General features: G+C 37.9%; 1 protein-coding gene across 1 annotated transcript in view; it reads left to right on the forward strand.

The window, feature by feature from the left end:
• LOC122788639 (VPS10 domain-containing receptor SorCS1-like) overlaps positions 1-16,332 on the forward strand; it is a 1,297,464-nt gene that overhangs the window by 277,803 nt on the left and 1,003,329 nt on the right. Inside the window, exon 6 of the mRNA XM_044055539.1 lies at positions 4,488-4,634. Coding sequence (XP_043911474.1) covers positions 4,488-4,634 — 147 coding nt within the window. The remainder of the gene's footprint in view (positions 1-4,487; positions 4,635-16,332) is intronic.

Below are 16,332 nucleotides of genomic sequence, written 5' to 3' on the forward strand. Positions count from 1 at the left end.
TTTGTTATATAGCTTACCAGTAATAGGTTTATTATCCAGTGATTTCTAATAATTTATTATGTGGGTAGGAGCAGTAAGACTTGCAAATGCTTCATTGTTTTTTTACCCCTCCAACAGTCTGGCTTGTTGCCCTTCAGGGCCTAGTGATTGAGCCTGCTATTCTCTCTTTTCCCGTATGCTATATAGAAGACTACGGTGATGTCATTTTAACACTGTATGTGCATGCCTCCACGTTGTATGCACAGCCCCTCTAAATCTTCTGTGTTATCAGTGTTTTTTTTATAGTTTCCACTCCCTCTGCATGGAGATGAACCAGTCAAGATTCTGCCTAGATATCTTTAGGACAAATATTTCTGTTTTGAAATATCCCTTACTGTGATTTTGCTTTCCTTAATGTTTACATCACTGGCTGTAATATTCATAAAGTGCATGGATCATAGTGATTATGTGTTGATATTCATAAAAAGACAAACCATTTAAGCACCAGAGTATCACAAGACTGGACCTTAACAATTGTTAAGCATCTTCTGTTAAAGCTGTTAAGGTTGGGTGTAGTGCCAGGCAATAAAATCTGCCAGTACTATCCAGCAAATGACAGAGGCAGAACAAAACAGTTTTCCTGCCTGTTGTCCATACAAATAAGGTGTCCCTAACTTCCTTTTAAAATCATAAAAGATAGAATAATAGAATGTGTTCACCTGTATTTTCTAAAGGATACGTAGTCTGAAACTTAAATGTATGTCATTATTTAGTGGCTTCAATCCTCAGTGGTTTGGCTAAAAAACATAGATTTTTATGAGGAATTGACAAAACATATGAAGCAATAAATACAGATGTTCTGCAAATATCTGGGCAGTTAAGAAACAAGAAAGGTGAGGATAAATGTAACATACTGCATTATATTACTTCTCCAACAGCATCTGCTAAGTGTTTTTGGCAAAAAGATTTTTTTTTTTCTGTAACTAGGAGTACAGAGAGCCCATAAAGCTTTATGCATTACAAAGAATTATAATTAGGTCTTACCTATCCTAACCATTTATTATGTGTACTCAACATGGATGCCACATTTAAAGCTTGAGATTTGAATTTCTTGCCATCCGTGTCTCAAACACATAATAAGTTGGCTTTGTATTGACAACCCACTCATAATCCTCTATATCAAAACTGAATATTCTGCTGCACTAGTTAAAGCTATCCTAGAAAAAAATGTGTATTTATTCTAAATATTAAATCTATTATCACAGAAGCAAATCAGTAGCCACATATGACTGCCAAAGGAAGATAATTTATGACAAACCTCACTGGAACTGTGACAGAGAGCTTTACTTCTGACAAAAACATTAACATCAGTTCTAACAAACTGCAGTATGTCTATAGTATGTCTATAAGGGAATATCCTATTTCACTGCTGCATAACCTCTCACTACCCCTACTGTATTTCCTTAAGACAGCTTAACTGTCTGATGTTAACTAGTTATTTACAAGTAACTTTCACACACAGGCAACTTTATTGCCTTTCACACATGGCCTTCTTGTATTGCAGTTGAAATGATATATACCTGTAACACTGTTAGTTATTCTTTCTACCTTTATATATGGAGACATACCATATATTATTTACCTGGGCAAATTCTGCAATAAACTGCTACCTTCAGTAAAACAAGCCAATTGCTATCAACAAAGGCTTCAGGACTGCACAAAGAGCATGTCAGTATAGTTTAGTCACACCTGCACTTGTAGACAGGTATAATGTTGCACTCAGCTGCCTAACTTATTAGGCACTTCAGCGGTGTTAATAATTGTTGCTGTGCTAGATAATTTGCCATGGAAGAGTTCTTGTTGCTAAATGTAAACTTCCTTTCTTTTCCATTTCTAGCTCAAATAACATTGTTCATGCTGTGACATCCCTGCTCTGGGCCAGTGATCAAGGAGTCTCAATCCTCAGCACTGACACCAATGAGGGACATTCATTTGAAACACAAATAGATACACACAGTATTTCCAGATGCAGCTCTCAGCACAAAGTGCAATTTCCCATAAGAGCACACAGGGAACACACTCAGTCTGGGGTCTGGGTCCCCCCTCTCTCTCCAGGCCCCCATTAAGACTCCCACTAGCACAGTTATAGAGGTAATTCTTCAGTTAAGTGTCTCAAGCCAAGTCCTCCACCAGTATCTCAGTGAAATCAGTGCTATATGTCCCTGCTCCAAGTAGCTGACAGGCACACTCTTTGGGATTTGATTTTCATACACACACTCACACACACACACACACACACACACACACACACACACACACACACACACACACACACACACACACTTTGCCCAGACTATAAGGTAGATATTGCCACCAGGATACTTCAAAGCCAGCTACTCTAAGGTTGTTACAAGGGTACCCAAACAGCAAGGCTTTCAGGAGCGGCCACAGTGTCACCAAATAAATATAAGCAGTCTTAAAGGTTAAAATATTCTCTTAGAGACCAGCCACAATGAAACATTTAAATATATTTAATAGTAAATAATAAAAGAACATGAAATACTAAATATCTGTTTATAATCAGCGCCAGCATTTCAGTCACAGGCAATATTAAAATAACACAGATGAATAGATTCACACAGATACAGAAAAACAGTACTTAACTAATCTCATTATTTTTTCCTGACTGATCTAGAGAATTACTACTCCGTGGTTACTTACTAAAGCAAGGCAAGATAAAGTGGGTGAATAATCCCTCCTCTGAAACTTTTTTCTCATCTAGTATTAAAACAGCATTCCAGTGCTGGATTAGGGAATGAAATCACATACATTCTGGTATCTGACTTCTGGTTCCCCATTCTACCCTCCCCCAATTACTAGAAACTGAACCAAAATCCTGAACGTATGTGTTACCATACACACAGATAGAGCAATTAGTTCACTGCTAAGGAACAATATAGCAGGACTCTTAGTCCTTGTTTTTATAGACATTTTGTATCTGGCTGAAATCTGAACTGTTAGATACAATATTTATGGCCTAAATTAAGTAATTTAATTTCAGCATATTTTTCTACAAGTTAGCTGGAGCTGAGCTTAACCTCTTCTCTTTCATTATCCTCTGTTACAATATATACATTTCATCAGTTATAATAGTAAACTCTGACATACACATGTATTTCTTTTCTGTCCAGCAGGACATACTGTTGGTAACATACTGTTGGTAAGTTACATATACTTTACAAAATCGAGCTAGCTATGATGGCATATGTTACACATCCACTGCCCTATTTCTCCTGGCATAGCTCACAATACTTCATCTCACATGCCATTAACTAAAATTTATTTCTCTTCTTTTTCATCTGTCCTTCCTATTGTTTGTATCTTCTGTATTCAAAGTCTGAACTCAGAGTATCACTCTTTCTCCTTCCCTCTCTCCTTTTTTTTCATATTTACTCACTATTGTCTATTTCTTTCATCTACTCATATGAACTCCTTCTGCCATCTTAGCTTTACTAGATGGAAAACTATTTGACATGACCAAACATGTCAGGAAGAAATGAGTTTACATAAGATGATTCTCATGTGTGTTATTTTTGTGATTTGCTTGAGAAGAAAAAAGACAGGAGCCTTGGAAATGGACTGTTTAAGATGGAGATGTTAGAGCATCAAAGAAAAGTTGATTTGTACTCTGATTTCCCTAATCTACAAGGACAGCTATGGTTTTAAGAAGACATGTCAGAAATTATTAGAGCACTGTAGAAATGAAACAATAAAGTAGTATGCCTTCTTAAGAGAAAGTAAGTAAAATAAAATCACAGCTGCATTTGAGCTGACTAATGGCATTAAGGAAAATAGATAGGGACTTGATTGGTTCAAGATGGTGAAGACAGAGCAAAATATGATGAGGTTTGAGGAGAACAATTCACTTCTTCAAACCCAAAGATTCACTCAGCTCTCATTTTAAGTACATAGAGAGGATAAGACAATTTGAAGCAGGGCAAAAAAAAAATGGTGATGATCTGCAGGTGGGTCGAAGTAAGGCAAAATAAATACACTAATATGTGCAATTCTTAAGGTGTAATAAAAAGAATAGTGTAAAAGAATGCATTAGTGTAAGTCGATGTAATAAGTAAATTTGAGCAATTAATATTTTTTTCAGAAACTATATGAGAATCAGACCAACTGATGGAAAATTCAGGATAGATGGTTTAAGAGAAATGTGAGGAAATATTTTAAGTGAAAAAAATTGTAGATTGAAGTGCGATAAGGGGGTGAAGAAAGCAGATATAATGCATAATTATGCTAATGAAATGATATCAGTAACTTTTCCATCAGGTAAAGAATGGCAGACTACATCAACTACATGATTGTCTACTAAAAAAAGGTTAATTACAAGCATTTTTGACCATCATAGTATAAGTATTAATGTGAATGTTATAGCCCTATAGTTGTATGCGGATTTCTCGAGTTCTGATTGGTAATTTTTCAGTAGTCTCCATTTTTCCTAGGTAGCAGGGATAAAGGGATTGTTCTTGGCCAACAAGAAGGTTGACAGTCAAGTGAAGACATTCATCACATACAACAAAGGAAGAGACTGGCATTTGCTACAAGCCCCTGACATAGATCTTAGAGGGCAGAACACAAACTGTTTCCTGGTAAGTTGTTCACCATTTTTGACATTTGTCTATGCATGTGGTAAACAAACAAATTTATCATCAACCTTTAGTTAAGTTTATACTAATTTTTTTTAAATACCAGTGTTTCTCCAGTATGAAACACCACTTATCTGTTGCAGCTGGTTTCTGACAAGCAGCTTTTTTGCACAAACTTTGGTTCAGTAGAACATAAGTATTGTAATGTACAATAAAAACATTATGATTTTTTTTAAGATGCAAATGTTATCAGTGAAAGATGAAGAACTAAAACATGTTATTGCACTTTATGTAATAATTATATGTCAATTTTATGAAAAGAATAAGATTTAAAACGTTTTTAATGCATAACTACATGAAAAACTTAGTATTCATCATCAACGTATTTTTCTGACCATTTTAAATTATAGTGTCTTCTATAAGTTTGCCCATTTTCACTGTATCCTAATGATCCTCTGCTCTGATGTTTGTCAGTATTTCTTACCATACACAAAGTAAGGCCTGACTGAACTAGAAGTAATGCAGGCAACCCTGAGTGATAGAGATGCTATTTTAATGCTTATGATAACATTCCCATCTAGCTAGCCAGTAAGCATTGCTATGATGCAGTGGTATCAGAGAAGGCTCCCTAACTCTTGCTTTTTAGAAAAACATTATTGATTAAATTCATATATTATGACAGCAAAGCAAAATGAATTATAACTTTATTCACATTTATTAAAATAAATACAACATATCAATATAAAGCTAACATTGAATAAAGAACAACTGGTATATAAGCAAAAAAAGAACACAAAGTAGTTGATCTACTGTCTCATGGCCAAAAAATAAAAATAAAATAGAAAAACAAAATAACTAAAGACACAAACAGTCTGATCAGCCATTTCAGATACAAACACAAAAGAGATTTTCTTCACCAATCAACTCTGATGAAGTTCAGCCAATTGGTGGACAAAAGAACTTAAATATTTGTAATAAATGGTTGTTTACAGAGCATGTGCTTTGATATTTTGCTCTTTTCCTCAATGAAAAATCCCCAGATTAATATCAAAAAGACAACATATGAATTGTACAAAAATAAGCAGTCTGAAAATGTGTGTGTGTGTGTGTGTGTGTGTGTGTGTGTGTGTGTGTGTGTGTGTGTGTGTGTGTGTATATATATATATATATATATATATATATATGTATTTATGTGTGTGTGTGTGTATATATATATATATATATATGTATTTATGTGTGTGTGTGTGTGTGTGTGTGTGTGTGTGTGTGTATACACACAGACAGACAGACACACACACACACATACATAAACATATACATATGTATTACTAAGGTAGAGTGGGAGGGGTTTCTCCTCCCCCTCACTCCACATTGGTAAGGCATGTTAACCCTTCAGGTCTCAGACTAAAAAATGGGCTGCTTCCATGAGCAATTTTCTGTTATTGGTTCACCCACTCCATTCATCCTCTTCAAGTAGCATCACACTTTACTATAGTAATGTCATGGCTTCATCAGATTGTTTGAAGATTCTGTTCCTGTCGTGTAATGTATCCTTTCACTGAGCTGGATATGGGGTACTAGATTTCAAATTTTTAGCAGTAATAATGGCTTTAATGCACAACCACTGCTTCCTTTTTTTCCATGGCTCTATTAAAATAATCATTATTGAATCTGCTTAGCAACCAACTTATTAGAAGCCAGAAAGAGCCCATGCAGTTTTTTTTCAGATATTTTCTTTATGTAAATATTGCACAAATTAATAATGACTAGACTTGGCTTGCCTACATTCATCATTTGAAGGCCATGGAGACATTTGCATATTCACTGATTTACTTGATTTAGTGATTTCCTATTAGTGTAATTGAATTGAGGTCCAGGTTATTTCTGTGAGCACTGCTTTTTTGATACATTATTGTACCTGCTGTATAAAGTTAATTTAATACTTTATTTGCCCTCTGACACTGGCAGGTGAAGTTTGATATCTTCCATAGTTCAGATGAGGAAATCATTTTTCCACTCAGCCTATCTAAAATTCCAAACTTTTCTGAGGCCTGTCCAGTGGCTCCTCTACCTGCACTAACTCGTAATTTTGTCCAACCAGGAGGCCTGTAGCTCATTTGTTTGTAATTGCAGAGCTTAATCAGCCCATCCATTCCCCATTGCTCAAGATGTGGTTGAGGATGAGGGCACAGCTTCATGTTCGGAGGAACAGCTTACCCATCCCTCACTCCAGCATCATGTAGGCTCACAACTACTGCCTGGTGGATTACGAGGAGGCATATGTGATTTTTTTTTTTTTTTTTTTTTTTTTAGGTAATGCTTTTTGACTGCCTTTGCTAAACAGTTGTTTAACATTAAGAAAGCTTTGGGAGACATTAACTTACTATGCATATCTACATATTTTATAACAGTTTGGAGTACTACCTCAGATACTTTTTTAGTCTATATATCAGAAATGAGGCTGACATAGTTTGTTTCACATTTACTCGACCAAAAAGAAAAGGATCTACACCTAACTGGTCATATAGAAATGATATGGTTTATATATAAATGACTGGAGACCTAAGTGACTACATTGTCATTACTTTTCATTTCCATTAACTGTTAAGCTTCCTGTTTCATTAAGAAGGCAGAATCTTGCATAGTATTCATTGCTTAATAATTTTACAGGTGCTTACTAGGCTATTGACATTTGAGGATCTTAAGAATCCTAGCCTTACATTCTTACGATAGACTTTACCCTTATATTTTGAAAAAAAGATAACCTAGAGATGGGCTAAACAAGATTATGTTGGGAGATTTATATCTACCCTATCCAAGACAGACTGGGATGCTAAAGGTGGTGAATTTGTGATTGCCCGTCTGTTCATTCAAACTTAATATAAACAGAGTAAGAGAAGTACTTTATGTGGGTAGAAAATGGTTCCATAGAAAAGGTATTCTGTGTGAAACAAACCTCTCCTCAAACATGTTTTCTTTCTGTTGCAAAGGTAGTTGAGATTACTTGAGTGAGTGCTTCTTTTACCATTGGACTTGAAAGTGTGTTCTATATCTGACAGAAGAGGGACTAATAAAGCCATGGATGCAAAGCAGAGGATGCCTGCCAGTGGTCTGTATGATACTGAGAAGAGAGACAAGGATATGAGATGGTCTGAATTATTTTTACAAATAATTAAACACACCTTTGTGGTTATTCTTCACCTGGGTGGCTATTTTCACCTCACATCAGGCTTTGGTTGATTTGATAAGGGTCCAAAGTTCCTTGTTTAGTTTATCAAGAGCATTTTTGGCATTGTTAAGAGTTGGATTTATTTTTGTGTGCAACACATTTCTTTTTCTTGTATTATAAAGCCTGTTTATATTCGAGTTCCACTACAGGAATTTCTTTTTGAATTTTGCTTATTTATTTATAAAGACAGATGCATATATGCAGCTATTTATGTTTATAAAAGTTTGCAGTGAAGGATTTCACATAAGCAGTGGGGTCATCTAGATGGAAGGGGCTTTTGAATTTTGCCAGGTTATCACACATTCTTTGTAGATTAGCCTTTACAGAATCTCCAAACACCAAGGTCTTGATAGTTGCTTCAACTATAGTCGTAATGTGAATGTGATTGACCTGTGATTTATTAAGAAAATTGCTCAAACAAAACTATCATTTTACTGACAAACTGTAGCTCATTTCCTTTACAAAATATCTACTATCTCATCATGACAGTTAACCACAATATTTTCAAATACATTTCTGATTGTATTAGTTTTAAGTTTTCGTGAAAGATTATAAAAAGGTCAAATACTTCTAATGGGTGATATAACAATTTCTAACAATTTCGATAATGAAAAAAAACATTTTGGAAGTGTTTTTATAAAAACAAGAAAGATGGTCCCTGTACTATATACATATTTGTAAAAAATGCATACAGTTGTCTGCTGTCAAATATAAATTTTCATACTGGATTGGTCATCTGTATATAGAAAAAATGGTGAAACAGCCCTAAAATAAGTAGCATATTACAACATTTTAGAGAGAAAATATAACTATTATATTTAATTGAGTTATTTTAGTGTGGACAATACCATGATCATCATATTCCCCATTTCCAAATAAAATCAGACAATGTTACTACATTTAATGCAAGATACGTTTTCTGTTATATACTTCATTGTAGTGCAAACAAAACACAATTCATTTAAAATCAATGGCAGCTCTCTGCAAGCCAGTTTATAGAAATATATGGCCATCATAAAAAAGGATTATCTTGCTTTTCAAAACTGAGCGAATTTATAGATGGCATGCCCCAAAACACAGCATACCTCTTAACCACTTAGAGCAAGAAATCCAGAAAAAGCCATAAATAAAAGTGAGGCAAAGGCCCAGGAATAGGGACAACTTTTAAATGTTGCTCTTTCAAACTGAGAAAGTTGATAGAAAAACAGATTTTGCATTATCATGAATTTTCTGAAGGATATACAGTCTGAAAATCAAACTGTCTGTCATTATTTTCTAACTTCAGGCTTTAACGATTTGCTATTAATTTGCCAAAAAAACACAATTTTATGAAAAACGGACCAAAACTTTGATGCCAAAATCTGGATGTTCTGCCAAAATCTGTACAGTTGAGAGGTATGAGTCTCACACACTCACTCACACACACACACACACACACACACACACACACACACACACACACACACACACCTCATGCAAGGCACTTTATCTATCTGCCACCTTTACATTCTACTATTGATTCCTTGTACTAGCCAAAACCCATTTTGCACTGTCAAGTCTTATTTTATAACTTTTAAGTGATGGATCTCTTTTAGTATCTTACATGTAATCACTACACATTTGTTTAACCAGAGCTTCATACTGCCTGCGCTGTACTTTGATATTTGATTCCTGTTGTATTATGGCTTATAGATTTCTAAATTATTATATAGTTCTCTGTTCTTGTTATATTTTTTGCAAATCTCTGACAGACTTTCTGTAACTAAAACAGCCCTTCATTAAGATGTGTTCTCTGCTGTTAGGTTAACCCTTCAAGACCTCTTACTTTTATTGGTACATGTAGATTGTATGGTTTTGGTATTGTCTTCTGTAAGAGGGACAAACAGTGTGGCCATATACTGATTTATATCCAGTCATGTATTTGAACAGTGACATTAGGATCTTGGATTCTTCAAAGTGCCCAACCTGAGCATGGATTCCATTATTTTAGAATTTTATTTGCAAATGATATTTGCACGTTTTCAAGTTGTAGCTTGCTATCTACAGTGGTGCCAGCTCAGAATAAATATGTACTCCCTCAATTTACTCTCGCTCAGTGTAATATTTCATTTTGAATTTTGTTTTATCAAATCTGTAAAGAGTAACTTTTTCCACATTAATTGAGCTGTAGTGTCCTATTCGTAAACATGAAATCTATCCATAGGAATCATATGAAGCTCATGGCTGTTGTGGCTTACTGTCTTCATAAATTGGCAGTTTGTACCTTAGACTATCATGCTTTCTCAAGAAAGATTAAGCCAGTCAAGTCTGGGGTGAATTTATGAATACCTATTCAATTACTCATGTCCTGTTTGAAGGAGGATAGTGCATTGCACTGTTTTATGTACAGGGACAGGCTATTCCAGAGGTGAGGGAAATACCAGGCAAAGAATCTGTCTTACCACCTTGTTTTATTGATATGCTGGGCCCCTGTCTGATCAGGAGGCAATGTGTAGGCCTCCTCTGAGGTACCAATAAAACACAGAAAAGAGAAGCAGTGATTCTAGTCTTTCCTACTAGCTTAAGGATGTTAAGGCTGTAATCATAGATTCATAGCTTCATAGGCACTTACTAGGCTGTTGATATGTTTGGATCTTTAAAAGCCTGGGTATACATTACCATTATTTTTTACCCCTTATATTTTAAGTATCATTAACTTAGAGACAAGCAGGACATTTAAATGTTGCCCCTCTTTGTTAGGAACCTCCAAGGTCTTTCAACTATTTGGTATTTTTGGTGAGGTACATCCTGAAGGGGGCACAGTATACTATAATTAGTTGGAACTGTTCTGCATACGAAGGAACAATAACCTCTTTAGATATTAATGAAATTCCTTTGGCACTAAAATGCACAGTCTAGAAGGATTTCCTGACAGGCTTTGCTACATGGTAAGCAAAAAAGAGGAAATACCCTGTTTATATGTTTATATTTTGAAAAGGGATTTATTCCATGTTGTATACCTGAGGGATGGTTTGCCTACCAAGTAAAACAATGTTGCTTCTTTTAGCATTTATTTTAAGCCCAGTTTTAATATGCTATGCATTTATAAGTGTAAGTGCCTGCTGGAGGGCTTCTCTGTGAGAGGCTATTTGACAGTGACTCCCAGTTTGCATTCATCTACAGATCTGGTTAACCATAAGTCTTGTTTTTTAGTCTGTGCGTTAGAGAAGTAAATACCAAACAAAACAGTCCCAGCAATGAGCCTTGTGGGACAATGCTGGGCACCTTCATGTTCTTTGATGTTTCCATGACATACACACACACACACACACACACACACACACACACACACACACACACACACACACACACACACACACACACACAAGCATGCATGCACGCACACACACACACACACACGCACGCACACACACACACACACACACACACACACACACACACACACACACACACACACACACTTCATTCTGCTAGCCAATTTGCTATCCATATTAGTACACAGGATCTGTCTGTAACCCATTTAGTTTATTAATTATGCTAGCATGGGGGAGGGTGCTAAATGCCCTGGCCAAATCAAGGTAGTCTGTATGCAAAGTGTGACCACTGTCAATAGCTTTGGTTACCATTTTCAAGTTAACAGTTTCTTTAGACATGATTTACCATTTACAAAATGAAGTATCTGAAGATCTAGCCTAATAAGATTGTTAACGTTCCATGTCATGACTCCTGATGTATTCTTAACCTTCTCCTCAATTTTGTCCTTCTAGCATGTGTTTTTGATGCCAATTTATTGATTTGGCTACTTTTAACGGGCTCCTTTTGTCAGTATTGTCTAACAGTCCCCCCTTATCCCAGCTGGGATGGGATCTGGCACATCTTGCATTTTCTGCAGAATGCTTATTCTTATAGAGAATACGTCTCCATTAGAGAAAAGCACTGATACTGGAAAACAAAGATCTTGGTACATAGTTTAGGCAGTGATCATCTGTCCATGTATATCCATGTCTGCAATATCTTAACCAATATTTTATTCTGGCTCTTAGTTTATATGTCTTCATTCTTTTTTGTCTCTTTATCTGTCTCTTTCTTTTTCTCTGCCTGTCTCTGTTTATATTACACTGATGTTCTTGCTTTTTGCTGTCATGTAAGATTGCTCTTGCTCTACAGGATCATAGGATCATCGGAAGTTACTCAGCTATTGGCCCTAAAGGCCCTTATAAGCGTAGCCAAGAATTTAGCCCATGTTCAAACAAGTCAGCACCCTATGTCACTGTCCAGCAAGGACACAAGTGGAATCCCAAGGGTGTATTTTCTGGGTCCCTATTAATTATTCTAACTTTTCAAAGTTCGAATGTCATATGGTCAACACCATATGATCGAACTTTGAAAAGTCTGAAGGTTAAAAGTAATGGCTCTGTATGGCGCAGAATGGGAAAATTTCCCTTTTCTGCACTGAAGTGCGATCTCAGAGTTGGTATATTTAAGTAGAGGGGGTGTGGGGGGTGCAGGGGGGCTTGCCCCCTGCTCAGAGCATTCAGGTAAGTTTTTCTTTTTTTTCTTATTTTTTATTATATTTTCGAAGTTTCAAACTTCGCTCATATGTTGTCAAACATATGAGGTTCGAAGTTTTGAAACTTTGAATATATAATATAGACCCTATTTTCTGTTCCCCATCCAGTTATCCAGGTTGCACTTAAAAAGGTGTAATGAGATACTCTGCTTTATGTGGAGTGGGAGTCTATTCCACAAAAGGGGGAGTCTCTGGGACACAAATCTGTCACTCCAGCAAGTCATGTCAATGTTACAAACCAGGTTGAGGTCTTGCTGTGGGTTACTCGAGTGGAGCTTGACTTGCAGATATGCAGCAGGACCATCAGGGTGGGGTCTGAGATTGCCCCGCATGCCAGACAGATGTCATAGGTTCATAGGTTGGTACTAGGCTATCGGCCCTAGGGCCTATACAAACCTAGCCATAACAATTCCCTGGATATTTCTTCCCACAATATTTACTTCCCTGGACCCCTGTCTAGCAGTGTGACTGACATGATCCCCGGAGTGAATTTCCTATCTCCCATCCAATCATCATGGTTCCTTTTGAAGAAGGCCAAAGAGGCATTGTGCTTGACATGTATGCGCAGTCTATTCTAGAGTATGGGGTGTCTCTGGGTCAGGAACCTATCCCTCCAGCATGTTTTGTTCATTGTGATGACAAGGTTTAGATCCCTGGAGCGTGTGGCTCTGAGGGATTGGGATTTCTTTAAGTGGAGCATGTCCAACAGCTCAGGGTTTGACATGGCCTTGTATGTTAAGCACAGATCGCCTCTGAGTAGACGATATGCCACAGAGTATAGCTGGAGTTTTTTTAGATGTCACCTCTGAGGAGTCTGTAGGAGACTGAGTAGAGGGACAGGGTTTTTAGCCTATCTGTGTAGGGTAGATGTTTGAGGCCCTGGATTCTCTAGGTGAGGAATCTCTGTGGTCTTTCCATCTGCTGCATGTGCTTTGCGAGGTACATGCTGAGAGGGGCATTGTATTCAATAATCGGTCTTATAAAGGAAGAATACAGGGATGTTATGACCACCTTGTCCCTGGATGAGAAACCCTTACTAATGAGGTGAGCCATGTAAAAAGCTTTCCATATAACAGAAGCAATATGGTGGTCAAAAGTCAGTTTGCTACCAACCTGGGTCCCCAAGTCCCTCACAACTGATTGCGTGCTTAGTGCCTTATTATCAATGTCATAATTTGTGGGGACATCATTCTCCCCAAAAGGGATGATTATGCATTTTTGGCATTCAGTTTGAGGCCATGTTTCTGGCACCAGTCATTTGTTTGGGTGAGACCCTCTTGGAGGATGTCCACTTCACTAGAGGAATTGATGACAGCACCCAGCTTGCAGTCATCTGCAAACTTGGTCAGCCATAACACACTAGATTTGGTCTGCACTACTGAAAAGTATATCCCAAACAACAGGGTCCCCAAGACCAATCCCTTGGGTACACCGCTTGTTATGGGTCTACTACTTGAGGTGGCTTCCCCTATTTTGACTAGGTGGGTTCTGTCAGTAAGCCAGTTTGCTACCCATCTGGTAACATATGTAGTGATGCCTAGTTGAGAGAGTTTATCTATTATACCTGAGTGGAGAATAGCATCGAAGGCCTTGGCGAGGTCAAGGTAGGCAGTGTGCACCTTCTTCCCCTCATCTATGGCCTTGGTGACTGTCTCAAAGAAGTCGACCAAATTTAACAGGCATGACCTCCCCTTGACAAAACCAAACTATGTCGAATCAAGTGTCTGAAGGTTGCCAATGTCCTTGTTAATGAGGTCCATGATAATCCACTCCATGGCCTTGCAAATCAGGCTAGTTAGGCTGATGGGTATACAATTTTCTGGATCAGTGGATGCTCCTCCTTTTTGCAAAGGGATGACAGTAGCTGTCCTCCACTCAGCTAGGATGAAGCCGGTATTCAGACTTTGGTTGAATAGGATGCCTAATGATGCTGCAAGTTCCTGCCTGAGTTCATGTAGGATGCAGCCTGGGATGTTGTTAGGTCCCATGGAGGCTGTATTTTCTGCCTTTGGGAGGACGGTGATGACTTTCTCCCTAGAGATAAGGGGAGGGTGGCAGGTACTGGGGATGTCCTGTTTTACTGATGGAGGGGCAGAAGAGTGAAGTTTTTACTGAACCTGTCTGCCAGCAGAATGGCTGTATCTACAGGGTTTGTGTATGTGGTGTCCATGATCACCAGTTCTGAGCAGATATGGGTGCTTCCCTTGAGATTGCAGACATATGTAAAGAAAGCTTTATGATTGTCTTTAGTAGATGTGGCCAGTTTGGACTCGAAGTTTGCTTTAGAGGATTTTACTAGTGCTATTATTTGCTTCTACAGGCTAAGGAGAGATTGCTTTCGGTTAGACACCTGCTCCTTCTTGGTCCTGGACAGTAATTTTTTCCTTTTATTATAGAGTTTATTTATTGTAGATGTCAGCCAGACAGCTTTACTCTTCCTTGAGGAGAAGGATTTCATCCTGTCTAGTATTTCTGATTCCATGCAGCTATATAAATGCTCATATATTACTTTGGTATAAGTTTGGGCATATGTGCCAGTTTCTGTGGAGGGGGAGGGAGCTTTGAAGTTGTTTATACCTTCCCTCAAGAGGTTATAATCAGCTTTGGAGAAGTTTTTTTTGTTTGACCCTAGCTAGTGGGGAGTTGGGGAAGATGGTGACTTCGAAAGTGACTGCTTTGTGGCTGTATCTTACCAGGGATGATGACACTGTAGGGATGCTGCAGTGGTTGCTCATGCTGGGTAATACCAAGTCCAAGATATTTTCACCTCTTGTGGGGGTGTCAACCAATTGGTCCAAGGCATTTGCATTGATGAAATCAAGGAATCTCTGGGTATTTGTGTTTTGGCATGAGCAGTTCTTCCAGTCTATGGTTGGATAGTTAAAGTCACCCTGGATCAGGGTAAAGGGTTGAATCTTGATAGATTCTAAGAGGTCCAGATAGGTGGAGTGGGAATCTTGTTTCAAAGATGGAGGTCTGTAGCTAGCTCTGATTTGAATAGGGGACTTGTCAGTTGTTAACTGCACCTGGAGTATTTCCTGTGCATCATACTGTTTGACCAGCCTAGAGGTGTGTATGTCTTTTATTTATTTTGCAACTCCACCTCCTTTTGTTTTGCTGTCCATAGCTTGGGGTCTGAATGAACGATAGAATGAGCAACCTGGTGGGCTAGGGTGCTCTCTGCAGTTTTGAACCAGGTTTCTGTGACTGCACAAATGTCAGCTTCTTCCAGGGTTAAGAATGCTTGCAATGAGTGCAGTTTCATGTTTAGACTCCTAGCGTTTAGCAGCATGACCTTTAATTTCCATTTTGATGAAATGTTCATGTTGGTTGTTTTAACCTCAAGGCATTGCTTAAAAAGGCATGATGGGGGAGGCAAGACCCTTTGCCAGGAGCCTGAAGCCCAAGGGAGACAGATGCAGGCTATCTCTGGCAAAGCATCGAGGCTTGTCAGTCATGTCATCCCAAGCTGTCTGGTACTGGATCCCCTTTGAATGACACTAGAAACTAAGCCAGTTGTTAAAGTCAATCATTTTCTGTTTGTATTGAGGCATCATTCTGGGTGATGGTAGAATGATGCTTAAGGCTAGGGACATACCTGCCTGGGACACATACTCAGCGAGCTTGATCATGTCTCTCTTCATATAGTCCATGGAGGTACATCTCAAGTCATTCACTCCAACATGGACTATGACAGAGTCATAACAGTATCTGTTGAGAAACTTGAGTGCATTGGTGATATGGTGGATTCTGGCACATGAGAAACAACTAACTGTGACTTTCTCCTTATCCAGCCTGGTGAGGGGCACATCTGTGTGTCTCACAATGAAGCCTCTTATGACTAATATGTTGGGTTTATGTTTAGGTCTTTGTGGCTGTGATACACAGGGGTGTGGACTGTG

This window comes from Protopterus annectens, chromosome 14.part0 (assembly GCF_019279795.1).
Source record: "Protopterus annectens isolate FY-2018-M chromosome 14.part0, PAN1.0, whole genome shotgun sequence".
In the NCBI taxonomy this organism is placed as follows: domain Eukaryota; kingdom Metazoa; phylum Chordata; order Ceratodontiformes; family Protopteridae; genus Protopterus; species Protopterus annectens.